Below are 26,551 nucleotides of genomic sequence, written 5' to 3' on the forward strand. Positions count from 1 at the left end.
CCGCTGTTCTTGTGAGGTTTGGGCAGTACTGGGAGTTGGCAAGGTATGCTGCGAATTTTTTCCAATCTGCTATATTTAGATTGAGCTGCTGTCTTGCTGGAGGTAGGTAGATTGTGGGAGCCAGGTGGATCGTCACCTGTATGGAGAGATGTTCTAAAGAAACGTGGTCATCCAGGGGGGACCAATCCGTCGCTCCAGCTAGGTTAGGAGACACAACGGAGAGATCAATGGCTGACTTACTGTGAGATGAGACATCGGGGATCCTGGTGTGACTGCCGTTGTTGAGAAGGACAAGGTTAACCAGATCCAGCTGTGAGGCTATGGTTGGTGAGGAGTTAGAGTAGCCATCTTCCCACAGGGCGTCTCGGCAATTAAAGTCACCAAGAACGACCCACTGTCCGGTTAGCTTTGCCAGCCAATCGAAGTGCCGGGTTGTGGCGGGGTTGTAATAGTTGAGTATGGATATGTTATGGTTGCTTTCCACACCTACGGTGGTGACAACCGCATATCCTTCCTCAATCGTGTCATGAAGCGTCCCGCGCTGGGACGAGAGTCCGTTCATGACGTACGTGACGACACGGACATCCCCGTCTGCGTCTATCTCGTAGAATGGCGGGTAGTGGAAGCCCGGGAGGGAGGGGAGTTGCCTAGGCTTACGAACTAGTGATTGAAGAGCAACCACATCGTAGGTGTGTTCGGCGAGGTGTTGGACTAGTAAGTCGCGGGTAATGTTGATTGCCCGACAATTCCAAAGTAGCATCCTAAGCACAACCATGGTTGGCGAGGTCCAGTACTGTGTTTAGGATCAAGAAGATTCCATCAAGGAGGCAGGCTGCTTGTGGATTGGTCTGAGCAATCTGTTTCTGCCACGAACGCATAGCGTCATACATGGCGTTGATGGAACTATTGAGGGTGGGGGTGCATTCCGCTGGAGGGCTGAGGGCTGCTGGAGCAAGTTCGATTTCAACTAACGGGGAGTCGTTGGGTGCTGGGGGCTCCGTTTTGGTTGGGGGTGCAGGGGGCGCGGCATCAGAGTGTTCAGACTGGGGTGTCTTAGTTCTCGTCCTCCGCTTGCGCAGCTTCTTCAGCTTATTCCTCGTTTGTGGGTTAGATATGTCTTCAGGACCTGCAGACTCCTTCTCCACCGAAGGTGCCTCTGGGAAGAGAGGGGAGGTCGCTGGCGTTTTCCTGTGTGGGCGGGTTTTGGCCACGTTACGGGAGGAGGCTTGTGGGACTGCAGTGAAATATCTTCCCATTGCCTTCTCTTCCTTCAGCTGTGTGTTCCATTTTTCTCTGGCAGCTACGAGAGCTTCAGAGAAGGTAGAGTAGCGCTAGTTTTTAAGCTCATACGCTATCTTCCTGATGGAGATTTCTGGGCAATCAGGGCTGGCTGCAGAGGGATTGCCACAGCAGTTGATGCAGAAGAGATGTTTCTCCTAGTAATCTTGTGTGGTGTGCCCTTTTCCGCAGCGAGCGCACCGGGGAGACTTGCGTCGGCACTCCTTGTTTGGGTGACCGAGCAGCTAGTAGTTTGTGCATCGCTTTACAGGAGCAACGTAGGGCACCACCTGGTGCTGGGTGTACCCCAGCTTTACGGAGGTGGGAAGTTCAGCCGCTAGGAAGGCGACTCGCACAGATCCTAGACTTTGAAGAGAATCGATTGGGAGGTCCCGTGCTTCTAGGTCAGCTCGTAGAAGGTGGTCTGCATCGCTGTCTATGGGGACCCCCTTAAATACCCCAACCACTATTGTCTTGGAGATGCGGGTTGATATCTTGATCTGCTGCTTAGAGTCCATCGTCAGGGTTGGAGAGCGCATTAAGTTTCCCTGCTGTGTCTCCGAAGAGATCACTCCCCACTAGGGAACTGTCGTGTATGTTCAACAGTCTTAAATGTGTTTTAGATGGCTATTTATTAAAAATGTCGATGATACTATTTACAACAACGATGGCAAAATTCTTTATTCTTTGTTTTTAGTATGCAATAATTTAGAATCTCTTTACAATACATATATATCCTTGTTACAGAATATAGAGGAGTATTTTTTACTTTATAAAATAAAGTTGCTGAAGTGAATATATATATATATATATATATATATATATATATATATATATATATATATATATCAATCGAACGCATGTCGTGCTAAGTGGTGACCATAGCTTTGTCCTGTACTTGGCGGTCACGAGTCTTAAAGAGGACACTCCACGTGTTGGCTACAAAACACTACACATCTGTCGAGCGATCCTTTAGCAGACATGCATTAGTACATTCTGCGAGAAGGAATCGTTTAACCACCGACAGACCTACCAAGCTGGTGTTTATTGGGCAAAACTTAACACTGGGCAATATGGACGATGCCCATGAATATCCTCGCCATGCAGCTCATTCCGGTAATCCACCACCACCACAGTCATCAACCAGCAGGGATTCTACTGCTTCAAGCAGAATCCCCCACTTTCCAGCTTGAGTCGGACGGCTCGGACCATTCTGAAGCAGATTCTGAGGACTCAATTGATGATCTGCCCAGCCCCTACCCTAGAATCATGATTTCATCTGACATAGAGATGCCTCAGGAGGAGCGGCAGGAGCCACATGACATGGAGCGATGTAGTAAGGAAAATATGTAGTGTTCCATCCCTGAAGATTGTGCTAAGACTAGAATGGATTTTAGAGAACTATGATGAATGTATATGGAGGAAACCATTTATAGCAGTCCATCAAACACATGTACAGCACATGGCTATATTGTATAAAGGCACATAGCACTGATCAATGCTTGTTTGTTTTCAGGTTGATGACATTGCTGGTGTATGTAGACACAATATATTGGCAAATAGCTTCATGCTTATTTAGATTTTGTAAGGTTGCCATATTGGCCCATATACAGCAACTACACTTGTTGAAGCATCTGACAAAAAATTAAATTACTTATGCTTATTTTCATAGTGTCTGAAGATAGGTACACGTATGTTGAGGGGTTGAATCAAGTACTTACACCTGTTCTTATATTTATATATCAATATTAATATCTGAGCAACTTTGGCAGTGTAAAACAAACGAAAAAAAATAATAAAAAAAATGTTTAAAAATCTGATTTTTTTTTTTTTTTTTTTTGCATCACTAATCATGAGGTATAGCTTATTTACTTACTTAGTTTACTTAGTGAAGTTCCGAGGTCAATCCTCACAGCCGTAGTGGACTACCGCTGCTGCCAGCAGGGCTGCCGTTTCGTAGAATTTTGTACCAAAACGAAGTAAAATAGCGGCATGTGGCAACTGCACAAGGACATGAGGAAATTTTTTCTACATATCAGCGGGCTGTTAAAAACACTCAAAAACTCAAACTTTTGTTTAAAAATCATAAAACTAGTCATCAATTAATAAATGGTACATCAAAATATGACTTTTATTGGTAATTGTGTTACTTAAAATATTATTACCCCAAAAGATACGTTTTTACTGTGTAGGAAAAAAAATCTACGCTAAAGTTTCAGCTTTCTTTTAGCGATAATAATAATAAAAAAAATAATGTTTATATCGTACTTAATATGTTAGGACATGGGGACCTTATATACATTCAGGAATAAAAAAAACTAGAACCAACATTTTTTCAAAGTTTGACGAGTATATCTTGCTATGAAAGTCTGCACACGCCCGAGAAAATGTATGGCCCGGTATGGCAACACTCCCATTCTACACGGTAGTGTAGAAAACGCGGCAACCCTGAGTGCCAGTCCTGTTGTCCCTCCTCGTGAGGACTAGTCAGTCTGGTATTGAGTTTGGTGAAATCCTACTGATGGCAGTGTAGCCTGGCACTGGAGGCTCGTCTGGCAGCACCTTCCGCAGAAACCTGACCAGTGCATGTTTGAAGCTGCCCACCGAGCATTTGGTTTTCTCTCTCACCTCTTTTGGGAGGGCGTTGAAGATTTTTGGACCCTCATGGCCTAAGCTGGTTGCCAGTAGGGTCTTAATCATTTCCGGGGCTCTTGGTGGGAGAGATTGTCTTTCACACTTACGCCCATGCCTTACACTGTGGTATGGGTTGATTGTTGAGTGCGTGGGGTCCGGAACAAGTCCCTCTAGAATTTTCCATGTGTAAATGGCCCTGTATCTTTCCTCCTTTATTGAGATTAGAGAACTGTCAAGAATATGAATAGTCATTTTTAATGGGACCTTTCGCAGAGCGTTTTGATACCAGACACCGCCAGATTTTGTAATTCTTGCCGGAAAATAATTACTTTTTTGGGCAAGTATTATAAACTTACAGAGGTGTATCGTTGTACATTATTGTGTCTGAAATTTAAGTAAATTAATTTCATGATTGCAAACGGCATATAGCATTGTTTGAGCCTCTATTTATAATTACAGATGATATTCGTAAAACAGCCTATAATTGTATCAAGCCGAGCAATTTGTCATTTTCTACCGATTTCAATGGACTTATACTGATATATACTTTCAATTGAATGCACCAAGCAATAGGCAAATCTATGTAATGTATAGAAAATATAATTTTGCATCGAAGACCTAATTTTTCCGGTACGATTACTAAAGCCCCGTCCACACGTACCATGACGCATCAGCGACTTGATGCAGTAGTCGTGTTTAAAACTTAACACTGGCGTCTGGACGGGCTGCATCACTGCGAATACCTTGCGCGAGCAACCAGATCTCGTCATCATTTGGCTTTCACGGGATGAGGATGTCTACCGACGCTCTACTCATTTAATCATTAAACCACCACAGCTTTGGAGTGTATATATTTTTCGTGCCAGCACCAGACTTCTTTGATGCATTGATGGCAGTCATTTCCCTGTGAAACTGTGTTTTCAGTGTATGAAGTTTTTTGGTAATGTCTTCATTCCGCACATTACATTTTGTTAAAGAAAATAAGTCAGCTTTCGATGTTTGTACTTTTTATATTTCTCATCTTATATTCCAAATGGCTGGGTACTGCTTTAGTAGCTTAATGTAATGTAATACAATAGTCTTCGTCCACTCGAAAGGCTTTGCGGAAGTTGCTTGTGCCATTGTATGAAACTAGAAGAGCGAAGCAGAGTGCGTGTATCATCTCCATCCGACTGTTATTGACACACTGCGCAGCGATTAGAAATCGGTACGCCCCATGACTGCTTTCATGATGCTGCGACGAATTGAAAGTCACGTTTTTCAACTCATCGCTTCAATACATCGCGCATCAAATACTCGTACGTCCGCCACCACTGTTGTTATATTTTATCTCACTGATTATCTTCATATACAGGACGTGACAGTGATATCCATTATTTTTCAACACTCTCAGATAAAATGCAAAACCGAAATCAACATCCTCTAATTTTTACTGCTTATACTTACTTCAGTAAAAATAATTACCTATTTTTAGTTTTATCTTATAATTAAATTAACAAAGCCTTATCACACACCAGTAAGTAAAATCTATAACATTAAGAGTCATGTTTTTAATTCTAAATACACTTATGTAGCAATTTATGTCGTATTTTTTTTTTTTTAAATATCGGTTTCCAAATTAGCTAAGTCACCCCTTTGCCTCATGAAATCTGAGACAATTGAAAATTCTAGCGCTAATAGGAAACTACGAGCCTGACTGCGAAAGGTCCCATTACATACAAATATGAAAGTTTTTCTTTAATTTTTTCATAATTACACTAATTATGAGGTCTATTATATGTGATTTGCTACTGAAGTATGTTATGTTAAAATATGATTATTTGATTATTTCTACTGAAACACCAATTTGTGAAAGATCATTTATTTGAATTTCTCAATATTGATAAAATATAGAAATGTTGCATAAAATGTACATTTTATTTATCTCAAGGGATAGATATTAGATTTCAATATGTACGATGATTTGTACGATTTTTCTTTAATAACAGAACCATAATTTTGTCATGAAAATTATAATTTTGAGGTCCCTGTACGATAATATTGTGTTCAGAATATGGCAACCCTGCTGGTACCTGGTCCGATTGATGTTTACTTTTGAGGTAACCGCACAGAGTATCGGTGCGTCGACGAAAGCAGTCAGCAGTTATACAACAACATTCTCTGCGAATTGTGCGTAAACCGTAAAAATGGCCTGTGTAGGACGTATTTTCTATCGTTGCGCAATAAGTCCGCGATATGAAGTACAGAAAATTCTCGTAAGTAACTATAGAATAATAGATCGTACTATGTAACTATTGCGAGGATATACTTCATGTTGTGTAACTATACTAGCATGTAGTGTAGGCTGTAGCCTGTAGGTTTAGGCAATTGTGTAATCGAGTAAGCACCATGCTACTGTTCTTGTCAGTCTGTTGGATCTAGTCCAGTACCACGTAAACATACTTTTCACTCTTTTTTTTTTCCAATGAATAGTCATAGTGATAGTTTCATTAAGGTAGGTTATGTCAGGTCAAGTGACAGTAGGTTAGGCTAGCACAAGTTAGAACTGATTGGACAGTTTAAATTCTGTGTCAATTATCCTTGATTGCATGATAATGATTGTGGAATTTTACCTACATATGAAGTATGCAAGTAACTTACATTGGATTGTCACTGTGCAATAGCTCCAAACCTAACTAGTCCATTGAGAAAATGGATCTATCAAGTTAGCTAGGTCAACATGAAAATGGAATCCCTGATATTTGATAATTTGAGCTGAAGTAGTTCTCATGGGATGCAGAAAGTCACTATGAGTATAATAATGCAATTTGAATTATACATCTAGCTGTCCTAGTTCCCGAGATATTGAATTTTGAAAGGTACCAAATCAGGTCTATTTTGTCCCAGGAAATAGGGTCAAAAAGTGTGTAGCCAGTCCATATACATAACATTGTTCGTAACAACACTTTTGGAAATGTAGTGCCAAATTGACCTGAGAGGTTGGAAGTGCCCTAGACTTCATTTTTCAAGCATCAGAAAGTTGGGAGAACTATGAAATAGCTATTACCGTGATTAGCCAATATGGTGTCCCAAGGAATGACATATCAATAAATATAGTTATTCACACAATGTTCAATAGCAAGATATAACTGGATTGTACTACCTTACATTAGGTTAGAGTACCATTATAGATCATGATAAAGCATGCAAAGATGATTTGATGGACACGTCTGCATCAGTGGCTGAGATGCCACAATACGTTTAATGTTGTCGTTACCCGACCTAATAGAAAAAAAGAATTATTTTCTACTTATGATTTCTCAGCTCTTCTGTGATACCCTGCCCTGGTTTTGGTATCAGAATGATTTGTGAGACTAATAGTTTCCGTTTATTTGGGTCTGTTACCCGTTTATTGGAGTTTTCTAGCTCATTTTTCTTGTTGAAACATGAAAAAAAAATTGATTTACTGCTGAGTGAAGGCTGCCATGTCTTTTTCATGTTTCTATGTACCAATATGTAATTAATGATGTGATTGGTTGAAATTTACTATGATTGTAGTAATTCATGCAACATTTTTATTAATTAGATTTTCCACGATATGTAAATTTGGCCGTTTGAATGGCATGCGCATAAAATGACGAGCTATTGGTGGACGTAATAGATGGTGACGCCTCTAGCATTGTTTGACCTAGCTAATCAAGTGCAAAAAATGAAAAATGCATTCGTATATAACTGGAACAGAACTATCACTCAGCATTGTCAATTAAAGGGTATCTTCTTTAGAAGTACACACTTATGTATCATAGCAATAGAAAATTAGACATTTTGTAAATTTTAATATATTAACTTGATATGCATTTTTCTTGGTGGAAATCAGTAACGAAAACCTTGCTAAAAGCAAATATATAGGTATGTGTGAATCCGCGGGCGGCACCACCATTGCGGATGTAATGTTTACACTGCCATCTTTTGTGACCTGTTTGAATGGGTATGCGTCAACATGAATGTTTGTAGCGTTCAGCACATGTGCAGAATTATCAAATTGTCTTGCTGTTCTGCAACTGTATGCCCATGTCTTCAAAAACAAATAAGAATCAGATTTAAGTACAAATTTGGCTATTAGCTGTTGCAAATTAGTTTTTTGAGTAAAAGTCTAAAGATAAGGCACCTATATATGAATATTTTAATGTAATATTCTTATTTATTAGCCTATTTTCTCTCAGAAATTAACAACTTTAAGATTGTTGGTAATGAGACAGCTGTGCCATAATGGATAACATGTAGGCATTGTTCTCTTATATTTATTCGTGTTTGGTAACGCATGACATGTCGGAGATACTATGCGTAGTAGTCATAGAGGGTGTTGTTCACATATAATACTTACATTGTTATGGTATGAATTTTAAGATGCACAGGCTATGCTATGCCCATTACATAGCCGGCTATGGCTATGATAGCAAGTATATGAAATAACTATTAATAATATGGTCAGTATTCCATGTCATAGACCATGTCCATGACCATGAGAAGTCTCAAGACTAGTAGAGGTCTAGAGGCTAGAATTAAATTTTCTTCTTGGTTTCATGATAATAGATATGAACTGTTGAAATAAGGCTGTTTATTCAGATTATCATGCTTACAGATAACGTGATTAAACAAAATAACTCCTTTGAAAGTAAAAAGACTTTATTCGTTTTTCTATTTCAGTAAATTGGTGTAAAAAATAATTCACTGATTTCAACATAAATTTAAGTTAGGTCTTAGGATAGTTGCAGTACTGACTGGTTAGTGTACCAGGAGGCAATCTAAGGTTAAGGGCTGAGGCATCTATATATGCACTTTTTAATGTGATGGTAGTTCTTTTAGCTGCAAATACATTTCATTGCACATGCATTATATTGATGGAACATGTTACATGATAGGTGTTAGTAAGAATAGTATAAAAGGATGGTCCTACATTATTTTTGACATGCTCAGGTGATTTGTTGACCCATGAACCCTTCACATGCCAAGTTGTATGTCAATTTAGAGATAATCATCAATAAAATCCAAACTGCTGCCCCAATTGACATGCAACTTAATTGTTGCCATGAAAATGCAAATTTGGTATGGTACAGATGTCTCGCATTGTTTTTTACATGCTCAGGTGATTTTTTGACCCATGAAACTCTCACATGCTAAATTGCATATTAATTGGGGCAGCGGTTTAGATTTTATAGATGATTATCTCTAACTTGACAAGAGTTGCCATGGCAACATGATAGGTGTTAGTAAGAATAGTATTAAAGGAAGGTCCTATATTGTTTTTGACATGCTCAGGTGATTTGTTCACCCATAAACCTTTGCATGTCAAATGGGTCAGGTGTTTGGATTTTATGGATGATTATCTCTAAACTGACAATAGTTGCCATGGCAACATGAAAGATGTCAGTAGGAAAAGTATAAAAGGAAGGTCCTACACTGTTTTTGACATGCTCAGGTGATTTGTTGACCCATTAAATCTTCACATGCCAAGTTGCATGTCAATTGAGCCAGGGGTTTGGATTTTATTGATCTATCTCTAAATTGACAATAGTTGCCATGGCAACATGATAGGTGTTAATAAGGATAGTATAAAAGAAGGTCCTACATTGTTTTTGACATGCTCAGATTATTTGTTGACCCATAATCCATGTGCCAAATTGCATGTGAATTGGGCTAGGGGTTTGGATTTTATGGATGATTATCTCTAAACTGACAATAGTTGCCATGACAACATGAAGGGTGTTAGTAAGAATAGTATAAAAGGAAGGTCCTACATTATTTTTGACATTCAAGTGATTTGTTGACCCATAAAACCCTCACATGCCAAGTTGTATGTCAATTGGGGCAGCAGTTTGTGTTTTACAGATTATCATCTCCAAATTGACAACTTGATAGTTGCCATGGAAAGGCAAATTTGGTTTGATGGAGATGTTCCACATTGTTTTTAACATACCTGGCAATGACCCCCACCCTGAAGACCTCTAGAATTACAGATACTGCATTACTAAATGCAGGTTAAATTGGATGAATTTATCATAATATAATTTCTTCTACCTTTGCATGTATGAAAACAAAGATAGCATCTCAAGCAGTCTGTAAGGCAAACTATTAAAATGGATGACTTTTTGAAGGAAACACACATGAGGACAATGGTAAAGGACAAGATGTAAAGCTAGAGAACAGTAACAAGCAGAGTACAACAAGGTTCAGTGCTTGCACCAATAATCCTTCTTGTCATCTGTTAATGACATGATGGAATGAACAAGCTATGCCAACATGTTTGCAGATGATACAGAAATCATGAAGAGTGAAAAATGAGGATGGTAGAATATTGAAAAAAGATCTAGATACTATCTTTGCATGGACCCAAGAATGGGAAATGAAGTTCTGTACCAAAAAATGCCAAGTACTGGAAAAGGGTAATAGTTGCAAAAGGCTGTCCTTAAACTATTCCTTGGGAAGCAAGCACATTACAAATGCAAAAGAGGAGAAAGTCTTGGAGTGTTGATAAAAGACAACCTGTCACCTGTCAGACATATCAGGACTGTGGGAGAGACGTAAGAACTACTGCAGAAGATTGAAGTGGTGTTCCACTAAATGGATGAAGAGATGAAGACACTCCTCAAAACCCTGATACATTTAAGACTGGAATGTGCATTGGTAGTATGGTCCCCACACAGAGTGAAGGATATAAGCAAGATTGAGAGAATACAAAGGCCAGCAATCAAACTGGTCCACAGCCCCTGGCAGATAAATCATACGAGGAAAGACAGAAGGTACTCGGTATGCCAACCTCGAAAGATCATGACATGATTACAGTGTTCAGGTCACTAAAGGGGATAGATTGCACTGATAGAAGAGATCTGATTAAAAATGAGAGGCTTTAAGAGGTCATGGAAGTAAATTAAGACATGCCAAAAGGATATGAAGAAATAAAGTTTTCCATATAGATGAATATGTGGAATAGCTTAGAAGGTGATATAGCCCAAGCTGAAACAATACAGGAGTTCAAATCTAAATATGATAATGCTGATCAACAAAGAATTTGTCCCAAGGAAAACAATAGCTGTATCTTGTATGTTTTTGGATGCAGAATCCAAAAATTATGTCCAGTTTTTTCCATCACCCACAATTTTTGTGTTCCGTGGTATGTAACATTGTGTTACATGGGTTAAATTTCAACCAAGTGATTGGCAACACTGAGAGATTGTTGTATGTTTGGCAGTACTGTGTTTGAAGTGTTGGTGTGAGATTGTATAGTGCACATTTGTGTGGCAATAAGTTTGTGATATTACACAGTAGCATACCTGCCATTCACCTTCACAATGCTAAGAAACTGTATAAACAGCCCAGACAAATTTTGCTATATTTGCAGTGTATTGACATTCAAGTCACAAAGACTGTTTCACACCATTGATTAAAAAGTGTTATGAGCATTATTTTGGCTGCAGAGTGGGGGACCAGGATATAAGCTGGGCCCCTCATGTGTATTTACCTAGTTGTATCTTACAGGAAGGGGAACTATGCTTGTGGTGACCTGTCTTTGTATCTCGCAGTGTCTAGTTTGCTCTTTAATTCATGTATAGCTATTGCACACACTATTGTTTTGTCCAGTTTGTTCCAGATATCCACTCTGTGTGGATTTTTTTTTTTTTTTTTCTTCTTCTTTTAAAGGTCTCTTCCATAACTGTCCTTTTTGAGTTTCTTTTCATGTTCCCAGTTTGTTAAGTCCTCTCTATCAAGGATTTCTATGCCTTTCATGATTCTGTAGATGGTCAGCAGGTCACCTCCTTCTCTTCTTTGTTCCAAAGTTGGTAATTGTAATTTAGACCGTCTCTCCTCATATGACAGGTTTGAAAGTGTTGGGGCCATTTTCGTGTCTGCTCTCAGGTTTCTTTCAATTTTCTTTACTTTTTGGTACTAGGTGACCATAGTGTTGCAGCATACTTCAGTGTAGGCCTTATTATTGTGACATATTTTATAAATAATTTCCTCATCTAAATTGGTAAGAGCCACCTTTATTGATCTTAGTAAGTTGTAAGATTCTCTAACAATTTTAATTTTGTTCTTCTGGCTCATGCAGTTAACATGAATGAAACACATGAGAGTATGAAGCTTCTATTGCAAAAAATTAAATATGAAGAAAATAATTGGAATATCTGGTGACCTAAAGGTTGTGCCAATTTTACTTGGAATGGTGCTGGATTACACAAAGTTTTGTTGCTTTCTCTGTGAGTGGGACAGTTGGGATAAGAAAAATCAGGTAATAGTCCAGTTGTGCACAACTATGCGATATAGCATTAGAAAATTAGATGTTAATTTTGTAAATTATAATACATGAACGTAATATGCAATTTTCTTGGTGGAAATGAAAAAAATCACCTTGCTACAAGCAAAAATACAAACGAACGAAGTCGCTAGCATAGGATCAGGATGCCATCTTGTCGTTTGTCAAGTGTTTACCCCTTGGTACTTCTGCCAGCACATCGTGAGCTATATATTCTTGAAGGAATGCTATGGAGCTGAAATCCATGCATTCCTTCAAGCTATGAGAAACCTTATACCTCTCAATCAGAAAGAGTGATTGAACAGGCCACCAACATCTGTCACAATGACGACGATCATCTGGATGACCTTTGAATTACAGGTACCGATTTACTAAATACAGGCTAGGTTAGAATAGATGAATTTATCATCCTTTCATTTCTTCGACATTGGTATCTATCAAAACAAACATGACATAACATTCATCTGGTGCGACTTCATTACTTATGAAGTCTGTTTTAGCAACTTTTTTGTTTTTCATTTCTGCCAAGAAAATTGCATATTATGTTGATATATTATAATTTACTGCATGGGGAGGAATGGGCGGGGAAGTGGGGGGTGGGGTAGTGTGTGTGAGTGGGTTTTGACGCAGCCCGAAGGGATTTCTCCCCGTCCTCGCCTTATATGCAAAGGGGGACGGAGGGGGGGGGTCGCCGATTGGATGAAGCGGCCTCGCTGTGGATGTGCTGTGTCCTGCGACACTGCTTCTGACCCAGGGCGGTGGGCGGGGTGCAGGGATGGCCCGTCGTCCGGGAGGTGCTCGGATGAGAGGAAGGGTGGGAGGGGTGTGGAGTGTATTTAGGGATGAAATGGGTGGGAGTGTTTTTATGCCTTTCCCTTTTTGGCTACCTCCCTTGGAAGGGGGAAAAAGCCTTGGTATATGTATGTATGTACAAAATTAATCATTAATTTTTTATTGCTATATTGCGTAGTTCTGCACAAATGGACATTTACCAAAAATCATTATGAAAAGAATGTCTGAAACAATCTCTGACCCCAGGTGAGAAGAATGTTGTCAATCCTCCTCTTGTTGATTCAGAGAAAATTAATCTGCCTCCTTTGCATATTAAACTAGAGTTGATGAAAATTTTTGATAAAAGGTATGGATAGAACTGGCAAGGGATTCACATATTTAAAGAATAAGTTTCCTAAAGTAAGTGATGCAAAAATCAAAGAAGGTATTTTTGTTGGACTACAGATTAGGGAGCTGGTGCAATTTTCAAACTGTGAATCTGGTACTCACACGCAGCTGGCACAAAATATTTTTTGAACCACTCAAGGAATATGGCAAAAGTAAACCAAGACTTTGCTAAGGTGAAGTAGTGCACAGGTAAATCACTAGTTATGGCTTGTAGAGCTCTAGGTGCCTTAGATTTACCCACAACAGCAAGCTTGAGATGGTGGTTACTGCTATCATTGGCTCAGACAAGCATCAAGGGATGCTCCTTGCTCCATTTTTTACCCCCTTACAGCTTCTTCACCTTTCCTCATCTGACTATTCTCAGGCATTGAATGCCAAAAGAAACCCATCTCATCACCATGATACATTTGGGAGTAGATTAAATGTTTATCTTGAATGACTTTATCCAGCTTAATCTGAAAAGGTTCATTACTGGTTGTATCTGCATCGCCAGCTTCACCCTGCACAGTTGCATTAAAAAGTCAGTGTTGATTGTGGAATTGCCACAGCCACCCATCACCCCCCTGACATTTTCTATTTCCATTTTCAGTGCCAGCTTCCTAGCTTAGCTGCTGCAAGGATTTCTATGCCACAGACATTCATCCCCACTGATCGTTGCTGCACATACCACTTCATAACTGCATCATTTTTTCCAGTCCTAACATTTTTTTCTCAGTCCACTATTACCACTTTTGCTTGCCAGTGCATCCACACAGTACTAGGCAGAATACTCTACCAGCTTATCTTTTGACTTTCTAATGTCCAACACAGTTTGCTTTGTCACACCATACTCCTCGCAAACACTCGTAACACTAGCGCCTTTCTCTAATTTTCTTAATTCCACTTTTTGAGCCACAGTTAGGGCCATTCACTTATGCTTAATAGACTTGGGAGGCATAATTAAGAGTTAGGTATCTGTTCATACTGAAAAATGCACAAAATTGTTCACTGATACTGGGCAAAACATGGTTTACAAGTGTCGGCCAGACTTGTTTACAACTGCCTGCTGCCACCTATCGGGCATTTCAGGCAGTACACAAGGCATGCATTGTTTGAATTCATTTGTCAGCTGTCTGGACTCAAATTATTAACCAATAGTTATTATTAGCCACAGTTAGGGCCATTTGCTCATGCTTAATAGACGGGAGGCATAATTATGAGTTTTAAGGTATTTATTCATACTGAAAAATGCACAAAATTTTTCATCAGTACCAGACAAAACATGGTGTTTACAAGCATCAACCGGACTTGTTTACAACTGCCTGCCACCATCTATTGTGCATTTCTAGCAGTACACAAGGCATGTGTTGTTTGAATTCATTTGTCAGCTATCTGGACTCAAATTATTAGCTGGACACTATGGAAAAATCGAAATCCAGATTAACAAGATCTAGATAGATGAGACACTGTCTGAATAAATCAAAATCCGGATTAATGAAGTCTGGATAAACAGGGGTCAAGGGTACTACAATAAGGTAAATACAGTAAGAAACACACATATGTACACACACAGTATCACTAACAAGCACAATAGTGAAATTATATGAAAAGATTGTGAAAAATTTATTGACCAAATATCTTGAAAAGATGAACATTCTGACAGACAGTCATTGGTTTCAGATCTGGAAGGTCTTATGTGTCTAACCTTTTAAGCTTTTACCTGAGAGTGATTGATGTGCTGCAAGAGACAGGAGTGTGAGGTGTGTAACGGGATCATTACATGGTCTCCAGGAAGGGTTACTTGCACCAAATTATGTAACGGATAGTTACATCATTCCCAGGAAGGGTTACTTGCCACACACCTTTGAGTTTTTCTGGTTTATTCTTAACAAGGTCTAAGACTTAAGATTTACACTTGTACACAATTTAACTCTAGGGCACGTCACAAGAACCGACCGCTCCTGGGCTCTTGCGGTGGAGTTTTGATCTCCGGAAGTGTGAAGGTCAGCACTTCTCGAGTTGCCTTCCATCGTGGTGTTTACAATAATGTCTTGTTAGTCCGTTGTCCCACATGGGTGGGGCAACTGCACTAATTACCTATTGGTCTCTTGGTTATAAATACTAATTATATATCCAGGGGGGTGGCTTGTTTATATGTAATGTTTCCGTGTGTTATGTCTGATGGCATCCACTATGTGTGTGTGTTCGTGAGTTCGTGTGCGTCTGGTGTGTGTGTGCTCGGGGTGGTATGCTAGGCTGTTAAGATGTCCACTCAGCAATTCGAACGGACGTGGTCTGGCGCCAAGGAGTCCGGTGAGTGAGTGTGATATTGTTCACCATGCATATGGTGACGTATACAGGTGTGCATGTATCTGGACCTAGAGAAGGCATTTGATAAAGTACCTCACAGTTAACTTGTGTGGAAATTGGATCATGGTAGAGGACTGAGTGGCAGACTACAAGAATGAATGAAATATTTTTTTTGAAGGAAAGATACATGAGGATAGTAGTAAAGGATAAGATATCAAGCTTGAGAGTAGTAACAAGTAGAGTTCCACAAGGTTCAGTGTTTGCACCAATAATGTTTCTTGTCTGTCAGTGACATGATGGAAGGAACAAAAAGTTATACCAACTTGTTTGTAGACGATGCAAAAATTATAAGAAGGATGGTAGACTATTGAAAAAAAAAAAAAAATACACTATTTTTGCATGGAGTCAAGAATGGGAAATGAAGTTCAATACCAAAAAATGCAAAGTATTGGAAAGGGACAAAATTGGCAAAAGGATCCTTAAACTACTCCTTGGGAAATGAACCCATTACAAAAGCAAAAGAGGAGAAAGACTTTGTAGTCTTGATATAAGACAACCTGTCACCTGTCAGACATATCAGGATTGGGAGAGAGGCATACAGACTACTGCAGAAGATCAAAGTGGCATTCCACTATTTGGGTGAAGAGATGATGAAAAAACTCGTCAAAACCATGATACATCCAAGACTGGAATATGCATCAGTAGTATGGTCCCCACACAAAGTGAAGGATATAAGCAAGATTGAGAGAATACAAAGGGTAGCAACCAAACTGGTGCTCAGCCTGGCAGATAAACCATATGAGGAAAGACTAAAAGCATTGGGTCTGCCAACTTTGAAAGATTGAAGAGGAAGAGGTGATATGATCACAGTATTCAGGTCACTAAAAGGGTTAGAGTGCATTGACAGAAGAGATCTGATTGAAGATGGGAGGGTTTTAAGAGGTCATGGGAGCAAATTAAGACATGTCTATTAAGACGTCTAAAGGACGTGAAGAAATACAGTTTTCCATATAGATGCATACATATGTGGAATAGCCTAGAAGGTGATATAGACCAAGCTCAAACTATACACGGGTTTCAATCTAAATATGATCATTGTAAATCAAAGATATAGAATAAGTTGGAAATGTACATGAATATAAGTCTAGGTATGTTAGAAAATTAGAGAAGAGGTGTGGAAAGCAGACGTGGATGGAGTGAACTTGAGTGGATGGCCAAGGATGAAATGGATGGATGGGGTTACGGGGGCATTGAGCAAGAAAGGAATGTGTTGAGTAAGGAAAGGAGAAGACAGGAGATAGGGATGAGTGGAGAGTGACTTTGTATGACATTGTTATGCAAAAAATGGAGGGGCAAGGGATGGGAGGATAGGTGTTTCTGTGTGAATGATATTTTGATGCAGCCCAAAGTGATTTCTCCCTGTATTCTATTTTTCTCCATGAGGGGACGGAAAGGGGGGGTTGCCAGTAAATGAAGCAGCCTTGCTGTGGATGTACTGTGTCTTGCTGCATTGCTTTTAACCCAGGGCAGTGGGTGGGATACAGGGATGACCTATCATCCATGATGAGCTAAGATGAGAGGGAGGAAAGGGTGGAGATGAATGGAATGGGTGGGAGTAGGTACGTGCCTTTGACTTAGGAACTTCTTTTATAAGGGGGGAAAGCTCTTGGTATATAGATTTATAGTTCCCTTTATGACACAACTTTCATTTTTTTTTTTTTTTTTTTATGAACCATTTTCTCACCTGTTAAACTACTCATCAATTTTCTTTTTTTTTTTTTTTTCTTTTTTTTTTTTTTCTTTTTTGTCATATCATTTTTGGCTTTGAGCTTTTGTGTCTTTGCTCATTCCTCTTTTTTTAGCATCTTTCCTAATCCAAATATTGTTTAGCTTTTCTTTTTTTGCTAACTTCCAAGACTTACTAATTACTATGTTTGCCATGGCTTGCGACTTGAACTTTATTTTTATTGGACGTGTGTCATTTCTCTTGTACTGATGTAACCTATTCATGCTATCAATTTGATGTGTTACATCTCCGTTGTTGAGGTAATTTCTCTAACTTTCTGCTTTTTTTTTTTTTTTCGTACAAGGTTCATGAGGTGATTTGTTCTTCTTGGCAACGAAAGAGACACTTCTAGACATGTCAACTACATCTCTGACAAGAGACTATCTCTCTTCTTTTATATATATATATATATATATATATCTTTTTTAACTCTGATAGAATTTCACTTACCTGTATGATTATGTGCATTTCCAAGAAAACTGTGCCTTTTGGGGTCTTTCCTCCTTTCATTGCCTTAGTACATTGAGTACATTGATGGAAGGCATAGCTCCTTGACCCCTCCAATCCCTTACATCATATTACACAAATATCCCCTCAAATGCAATATGGGAACAACTCCAGCAGCATTTTACTCATATTTATTTAACAGCCGACCCCAGTACCCCATAGCATTTCTATACAAAAACATTTGTATACAGATTACAAAACAACCACTACTTATTAGACTACAAAGGATTACTAAGGCAGAGCATGCCAACAGGAGACCTTTTGGTCCATATCTAGGCCGGATGCGAAAAAAATCATAATGATAAAGTAATAGATAAAAACTATAATAATGTAAATAACAAATAAAATACATAAATAAATGCATAGATATAGTTAAATAATAAACAAACAGGTAAATAGTAAATAATAATAATAAATTGACATATAACTAATAATAAATGAAAATCAAACAGACAAATGATAACAAAAAACAAATAATATAAAATAAATTATAATCATTACAGCATCTTGCTTAGGTGTTTATCTAAATGATTCTTAAAGCTTCGAACTGACCTACATTGCACTACCTGTGCTGGAAGTTTATTCCATTCATTAACTACACGGTTAGCAAAGTTGTTTCTGCCTACTTCCAAATTAAATCTATTTCTGAACAGTTTGAAACCATTGTTTCTTGTCCTGATTCTCTTTCAATGTGAAAATTTTGTCACTTTTGATGTCAATTCCCTTTAGACTATCAAATTCTGTATTTGACTCTCCCAGAAATTAACCCAACAGAGAAATCATTCCCAAGACAAACAAGAAATACACTGGTATGCATACATTCATATCACCACCCTGCACTGAAATAGTACTATCACAGAATTGGCCTGGTGACAGGCACTAATTATGCTAGATGCACCCATTACACACAAGACACAGAACACATATAGGTTGCTAAAAAGGGATAGACTACATTGACAGATCTCTTGATTTGGCATGGGGAGGCTTTAAGAGGTCATAAGAACAAGTTGAGAAAGACTAGTTGTCTATTTATGTGAAGAAATACAGTTTCCCATACAGACGCATAAATACTGGAAATAGCTTAGGTGATATAGACCAAGCTGGAAAACAGTACCTAAATTTAAATCTGTGGATGATAGTTGGAAAATAAGGGTATAGACCAAGTTGGAACCATATTTGAATTTAAAGTTAGGTATGGTAAATTGGAGAGTAAGAGACAGACCCCATGAGTTCTGCTCCTTGCCTGTATACTACAATTATGTAAATACAACACATACCTGCTCTCACACTAGACAGGTGTGCAAAATCTCTTCAGTGGGTGACTTTTTGACTGAACTGGTGGCCATGGCCAGTTTCCAGGGGATTGTGAGTCTCCTGTAAGAGAACTAGGGCAATAGATTTATTAATTGATAACCATAAACCATTTCCAGTCATCTAGTGACTTCCAAATCAGAGTCCCTAGATATATGGGATTTCTCTTAGCTCAGTAAAATCACTTGGCAGTAGCCAGAGTAAAGGTTATGCTGTCATTAGTTTAAAAAGTTATGCTCCCTTGGTTGATTGAAATAATTGTCACCAGAATAAAAATTTGCAATGAGTTGTCATTAATACAGAAAGAGATGCAATGGTTGAAATGGTGTAGTTGCACAGATTTCAATCTTTCCCTCCCTCACTCCCTTACCAATGGTTGACAAAAGTGGCTTTCTCTCTCTTGACAGAGTGCACGTTGCTTCAGTGACAGATATGTTGATAAGGATAAGCCTGTGGATAGTGGTGAAATGCATCCAGCACCAGAACATATCCAAGAACCAATGATTCCCCCATATGAAGAAAAAGTAGGTGAACCCATTCACCTGAAGAAGGCCAGGTAGGTTGAGATATGCGAGTGAAATGTAGTCTAAAAGTTAGAAATAGGTTCTACATTTTTGTTTTATTAAGGTAACACTGAAAGAGGAGAGGTAAGGAATGTAGTGAAAGAAAATGAAGTAGGTGAGAGTAAAGGAAGAATGGATGTATTTCAAGGATGAAGAACTATTATAGGCAAAGATGGTGAGTAGGATGATGACGATAGGTTGGCTATCTATCTGTATACAGACGCTCCTCTACTTGCATTCATTCGTTTTACGTTTTTTCGATTTTACGTTTGAACTGACTGTAAAAAAAAAATTGTAAAAAAAAATTTTTTTGAGTGAATTTTTTAGTTTAGCGCGCTCTCCGTAGTTCAAACGATACTTACGCATGATGCTGCGTCCATTGTTTACATGGCACAAACGACAGACTGAACGTGCCTTGCCTCCTCCTCCACCATCTCAATTTATGTTGCTTGAATTTAATTTATTTGAAATTAATGTTATTATTTTACAATGTTATGTGTATAATTAATGATTTAGGGGTGTTTTATAAGATATGGTAATAGAATTTACGGATGTATAGTACAGTAACAACTTACGTTCATTTTCAACTTACGTTCGGCCGTTCGGAACGTAACTAAAACGTAAGTTGAGGAGCGTCTGTATACTTCAAGGGCTTTTTCCTCCTTATAAGGAAGGTAACCAAGTCAAAAGGCACACACCCACTCCCAACCATTTCCTTCCCATCCACACCTTTTCCTTCATCTCATCTTAGCTCCGTGTGGATGAAGGTCATACCTGTCTACCACCTACTGCCCTAGGTCAGAAGCAATGCAACAAGACAGAGTATGTTCAGAGCAAGGCCATTTCACCTAATTGGTGACCTCCCTACTCTGTCCCTCCATGCCAAAAATAGAGGTGGGGAGAAAACCCGTTAGGCTGCATCAAAATCTTATTCACACATAACCACTCCCTATTCCCCCATCCCTTTCTCCTTCCCACTTTGCATCACAGTATCATCTAAACACAGCCATTCTCAACTCAGCCCTATCTCCTGCCTTCTCCCTTCCTTGCCCAACAGACATTCCCCCTCATACTCATAGCCTCTTTAACCTCATCCATCACATTCTCGATCATCCCCTCAGGTTCACTCTATCTACCTCTGCCTTCCACACCTCTTTTACTAATCTTTCTTCACTCATTCTCTCCATTAGTCCAAAAGGCTGGGTCAGGACAGAAGGAAAAACAGTGAAGGGTGGAATGAAGAGGAGTGGGTGGTGATGGCAGAGAAAAGATATGCTTATGAGGAATGGTTGGAAAGAAGAAATGAGGAAGTATATGAGAAGTATTGAATAAAGAGGGGAGAAGCAAATCAGGTGAGAAAAGCCATGAGGAGAGTGGATGTATTTACCTAATTGTAGTAGTCATCCAATGTTTATTACAGGCGTTATGTTACTGGCTATATTAGTTAAAAATCCACGATATAGAGAAACTTCCAATAATAATAATTTTTATAGTCTAAGCCTTGAATACCCCTCCCACACTCTTTAAATACATTTAACCCATACAGCGTTGGAGCCAAAAACTTTTTTTTTTTTTTTTTTTTTTTTTTTTTTTTTTTTTTTTTTTTTTTTTTTTTTTTTTTTTGTTTTTTTTTTTTTTCTTTTGCTTAAATCAACTCAAAATGATGTAAAACCAACAAATCTTGCTTATTTTGATTCATCTTAGCCTAGAAGTGGAGAAACTGGGTCGATTTTGTTGAGATATGCATGTGAAAGTTTGGTAGAACATCCGTAGACTTTCTTTTGCTCCTCACGCGGGTTGAACCTCGTACTTTTTTCAGGCTTTATGTTATATGCAGTTAAAAGATTCTGTGGTGGTAAATTTATCAGTAGAGCAAAACATAACCACCAAATCTGCACATGTTTAGTGTGTTGATAATTATAAACATGTCCAATACTTTCTTTGAAAAAATGCCAAATCATGTCCAAAAAGTTAGGGACTAGTAGTGGTTTGAATATTGATTATATTTGCCCAATAAAATGAAGTTTATTGTGTAACTACAGTGTCACTTGACAAATTTCAATGAAACTTGGCCAGAATGACTACAATAATGAGCATGACTTACAGTAAAAAAAAAAAAAAAACTTCCTAGCTCAATTAGAAAAAAAAGTGAAGTGGATTGATGTCCTTAAACACAAAAGAAAATTTGCAAGCAGAAAAATAGAGAATGTGTGCATATATATATATATATATGTGCATGTGTGTGTGTGTATATGTATATATACATGTATATGTACAGTGTTTAGGAAGAAAGTCAAGCATAAGTACACATGGGAGAGGGTGGGGGATGGAAGGGTGGTAGATAAAGTGTTAATGGACTATGCAGTGGTAAATAGGAGTATAATAGGAAGAGTTAAGGATGTATATGTTCAAAGGGGAGAAAGTGGAGGATATCAGATCACTTTCTGGTAGAAGGTAAGTTGAGAATGGAGGATAGATGGAGAAGGAGGAAAGGACAAAAGGTAAGGAAGTGCTTAGAGTGAACGGCTTAAATGAGAAAGAAAAGGAGGAGTACAAGAAGAAGCTGAGAGAGGAGTGGGAGGGAGTGAAGGATAGATTAGAACTAGGAGTGGACGAGGAATGGGGAAGGTTCAAGGAGGGAGTCACATAGTCTGTAAAGATGCTGTGTGGAACAAGGAGGATGGGAGGAAATAGAAGGAAGGGTAGTGAGTGGTGGGATGAGGAAGCAAAGAAGGTTGTAGAAGAGAAGAAGCAAGCTTTCACATATTGGTTACAAAATAGGATGAGGGAATCATATGAGAGGTACAAAGAAAAGAGAAGAGAAGTAAAGCATAAGATAAAGGAGGCAAAGAGGAGAGCAGATGTAAAATGGGGTAAGAGTATGACAAAATTTTGAAATTAGTAAAAAGATGTTTTGGAAAGAAATTAAGAGGAAGAGGAGGTGAATCAAGGAGAGAAGAAAAGGTAAAAGGTGCAGATGGAGAGATGATAATGGAAGGAAGGCAGTAAGAGAAAGATGGGCAGAATATTTTAGGTAGTTGCTAAATGAAGGAGGATAGGGAGGGAAAGATAGTTGCAGTGGAAAGTGCTAAGAAAATGAGTGATGAGTGAGGAAAATGGAGAAATAAGGAAGGATAAAGTGAAGGCAGTTGTGAAGATGATGAGAGCAGGTAAGGCACCTGGGATGGATGGATGTCATGCAGAATGTAAAAAGGAGGTACAGTGATGGTGGACTGGCTGGTGAGGTTATTTAATGTTTGTTTAAGAGAGGGTAGAGTGCTGGAGGACTGGAGGAGTGCCTGTATAGTTCCACTTTACAAGGGAAAAGGGGACAAGTGAGTGTAGTAAGAGGGATTAGCTTGTTAAGTGTAGTTGGGAAGGCTTATGGGTCTTGATTGAGAGGATTAAGAATGGAACAGAGGGCGTAATTGGTGAGAAACAGTGTGGGTTTAGGACAAGTAGAGATTGCATAGATCAGATTTTTGTGGTAAGACAGATATGTGAGAAAGCTATAGGAAAAGGTAAGAATGTTTTTTGGGCTTTTATGGATTTGGAAAAGGCATATGATAGGGTAGATAGGAAGGAGCTGTGGGAGGTATTGCAGATATACAGGGTAGGAGGAAAGCTTCTAGGAGCTGTCAAAAGTTTTTATGAGAGTAGTAGAGTGTCAGGATTAGAAATGGAGAGAATGAGTACAGTCAACTCTCAATTAACATGAGGGTTACATTCCTGGAGATGTGTTAATCAAAATCGTGTTAGTTATTTTTCCCATACGAAATAATGGTAATAGGGGCGGGGTTAGGTTCCTGGACACTGGGAAAGTCTTGTCTTTTTTGGGATTTTGTTACTCTAAACTTGAACAAACGCATTATTAATACATTTGTAGGTTACAGAAACAACAAAAACACACATTCTTTGTATTCATTTGTAGTACACAGTTATTCTATGTGTGCCACTTCTATTCATAGTATATATAAATGATATAGACCATGGACTAAAATCTACTGTTTCCAAATTTGCTGATGATACAAAACTGTGCGGAGTGGCAAATGATCTCTCAAACCAATTAGATATTCAAGAAGATTTAGATAAATTACAGCAATGGTCTGAAAAGTGGCTAATGAAATTTAACACAAGTAAATGCAAGGTAATGCACTTACAGTAGCCGCGAAAAGTTTGGGCGCAAAATTATAGGCGCCCCAACTTTCCCCTAAACTCAAAACATGCGAAAAATACAACTTTCCAGCCAAACTTTTCGCTATTTTTCAATGCTAGCGTTTGTACCCGTATTTAGCCGAGACAATACACACTATTTGGCAACTCTGTTTAGGCGCAGTCGATGTCACATGGAGTCAGTTTCTAAACATCTCTCACGGAGAGTAGTCTTTTTTTTGCGGTGGTCTCTGTTTTTGTGCCTTGATATCTCCGTAATGGGAAGTGGTAAAGAGCTGGAAAGAGACACAGTTGTTACAATCATAACCCTCTATAAGGAGGGTTATAAGTGTAAAGATATTGCTACTCGTGTGGGAATTGGAGTGCGTCAAGTGCAAAAGTGGACCAAGAAATTTCGAGACGAAAGAAGTGACATCATTCGTACTCCAAAGCATCGTACTTCTACGGTTATTAGGAGGCAGTTAGAACCGTAGAAGTACGATTTGATATCTTCCTTGGCCGACCAGAGCGATGCTTTGGAGTACGAATGATGTCACTTCCTTCGTCTCGAAATTTCTTGGTCCACTTTTGCACTTGACGCACTCCAATTCCCACACTTATAACCCTCCTTATAGAGGGTTATGATTGTAACAACTGTGTCTCTTTCCAGCTCTTTACCACTTCCCATTACGGAGATATCAAGGCACAAAAACAGAGACCACCGCAAAAAAAAGACTACTCTCCGTGAGAGATGTTTAGAAACTGACTCCATGTGACATCGACTGCGCCTAAACAGAGTTGCCAAATAGTGTGTATTGTCTCGGCTAAATACGGGTACAAACGCTAGCATTGAAAAATAGCGAAAAGTTTGGCTGGAAAGTTGTATTTTTCGCATGTTTTGAGTTTAGGGGAAAGTTGGGGCGCCTATAATTTTGCGCCCAAACTTTTCGCGGCCACTGTAGGTAAAAATAACAGTAAGTACGATTACAAGTTATTTGGAAATTCGTTAACAAAAGTGGATAGTGAAAAAGATCTCGGCGTAATTATCAGTAACGACCTCAAATCATCCAAGCAGTGTATTTCAGCCTCTGAGAAAGCAAATAAGATTCTGGGACTGATTGCGCGATCTTTTGATTTCAAAAGTCCATCACTCATTAACAAGCTATATAAATCTTTAGTTCGTCCACATTTGGAATATGCTGTTTCTGTATGGTCACCGAATCTCATTAAAGACATTGACAGACTGGAAAAAGTACAACGGCGAGCCACAAAACTGATTCCGAATATCAAAAATAAATCGTACGAAAATAGACTAAAGCACATGAATCTGTTTTCCCTAAAAAAGCATAGACTCAGAGGTGACTTGATACAGGTCTTTAAGATTTTAAAGGGAATTGACAACATCAAAAGTGACAAAATTTTCACATTGAATGAGAATCAGACAAGAAACAATGGTCTCAAACTGTCCGGAAATAGATTCAATTTGGAAGTAGGTAGAAACAACTTTGCCAACCGTGTAGTTAATGAATGGAATAAACTTCCTGCACAGGTAGTGCAATGTAGTTCAGTTTGAAGCTTTAAGAATCATTTAGATAAATACCTAAGTAAGATGCTGTAATGATTATAATTTATCTTATATTATTTGTTTTTGTTTTGTTATCATTTGTCTGTCTGATTTTCATTTATTATTAGTTGTGTCAATTTATTATTATTTACAATTTACCTGTTTGTTTATTATTTTAACTATACCTATGTATTTATTTATGTATTTTATTTTTTATTTACATTATTATAGTTTTTATTTATTATTTTATTATTAATATTTTTTATATATTTTTTTAATATTTTTTATTTACATTTTTATTACATTATTATTATTTTTTATTTACATTATTATAGTTTTTATTTATTATTTTATTATTAATATGTATATATTTTTTTTCAATATTTTTTTAATTTTTTTTTTTTTTTTTTTTTTGCATCCGACCTAGATATGGATCAAAAGGTCTCCTGTCGGCATGCTCTGCCTTTGTAATCCTTTGTAAACAAAATTAGTTTTCCATTAATTTTGGGTTGGTGACAGTTTTCTTGTTTGTTTTGGTGTAGAACAGAAAACAAGAGGTAGTATGAGTGCACAAAATTTGATGCAGCCCGAAGGGATTTCTCCCCATCTCCTTTTATGCATGGGGGGCCAGAGAGGGGGGGTCGCCGATTTAATGAAGAGGCCTTGCTGTGGATGTGCTGTGTCTTGCGACACTGCCTCTGACTCAGGGCAGTGGACAAGGTGCAGGGATGACCCATCATCCAGGAGGTGCTAAGATAAGAGGGAGGGTGGAGGGGTGTGGAGTGTATTCAGGGATGGAATGGGTGGGAATGATTTTATGCCTTTTCCTTTTTGGCTACCTCCCTTGTAAGGGGGAAAAAGCCTTGGTATATGTATGTATGTATGTACCATTAATTGTGGGTTGGTGACACCGTTTTCTTTTTTGTTTTGGTGTAGAAACTGAGATCAAAACAGAGTGTGGGAGACTGACCGCATGGAGCCCCTCTCTCTGTGCTCCT

At 38.5% G+C, this 26,551-nt stretch overlaps 1 protein-coding gene across 2 annotated transcripts in view; it reads left to right on the plus strand.

Annotated features, from left to right (window-relative positions):
- The first annotated feature begins 2,581 nt into the window (after positions 1 to 2,581).
- Positions 2,582 to 26,551, plus strand: part of LOC143039853 (succinate dehydrogenase assembly factor 2, mitochondrial-like) — a 31,610-nt gene continuing 7,640 nt past the window's right edge. The window contains exons 1-2 of one of the 2 annotated variants that reach the window (XM_076210111.1): positions 2,582 to 2,614; positions 19,682 to 19,830. In XM_076210111.1, coding sequence (XP_076066226.1) covers positions 2,597 to 2,614; positions 19,682 to 19,830 — 167 coding nt within the window. In that variant the 5' untranslated portion in view covers positions 2,582 to 2,596. Of the gene's footprint in view, positions 2,615 to 5,947; positions 6,168 to 19,681; positions 19,831 to 26,551 lie in introns of those variants that run through there. The other variant, XM_076210110.1, reaches the window with a different exon arrangement.

This window comes from Oratosquilla oratoria, chromosome 27 (genome assembly GCF_046742065.1).
Source record: "Oratosquilla oratoria isolate Oo_2021 chromosome 27, ASM4674206v1, whole genome shotgun sequence".
In the NCBI taxonomy this organism is placed as follows: domain Eukaryota; kingdom Metazoa; phylum Arthropoda; class Malacostraca; order Stomatopoda; family Squillidae; genus Oratosquilla; species Oratosquilla oratoria.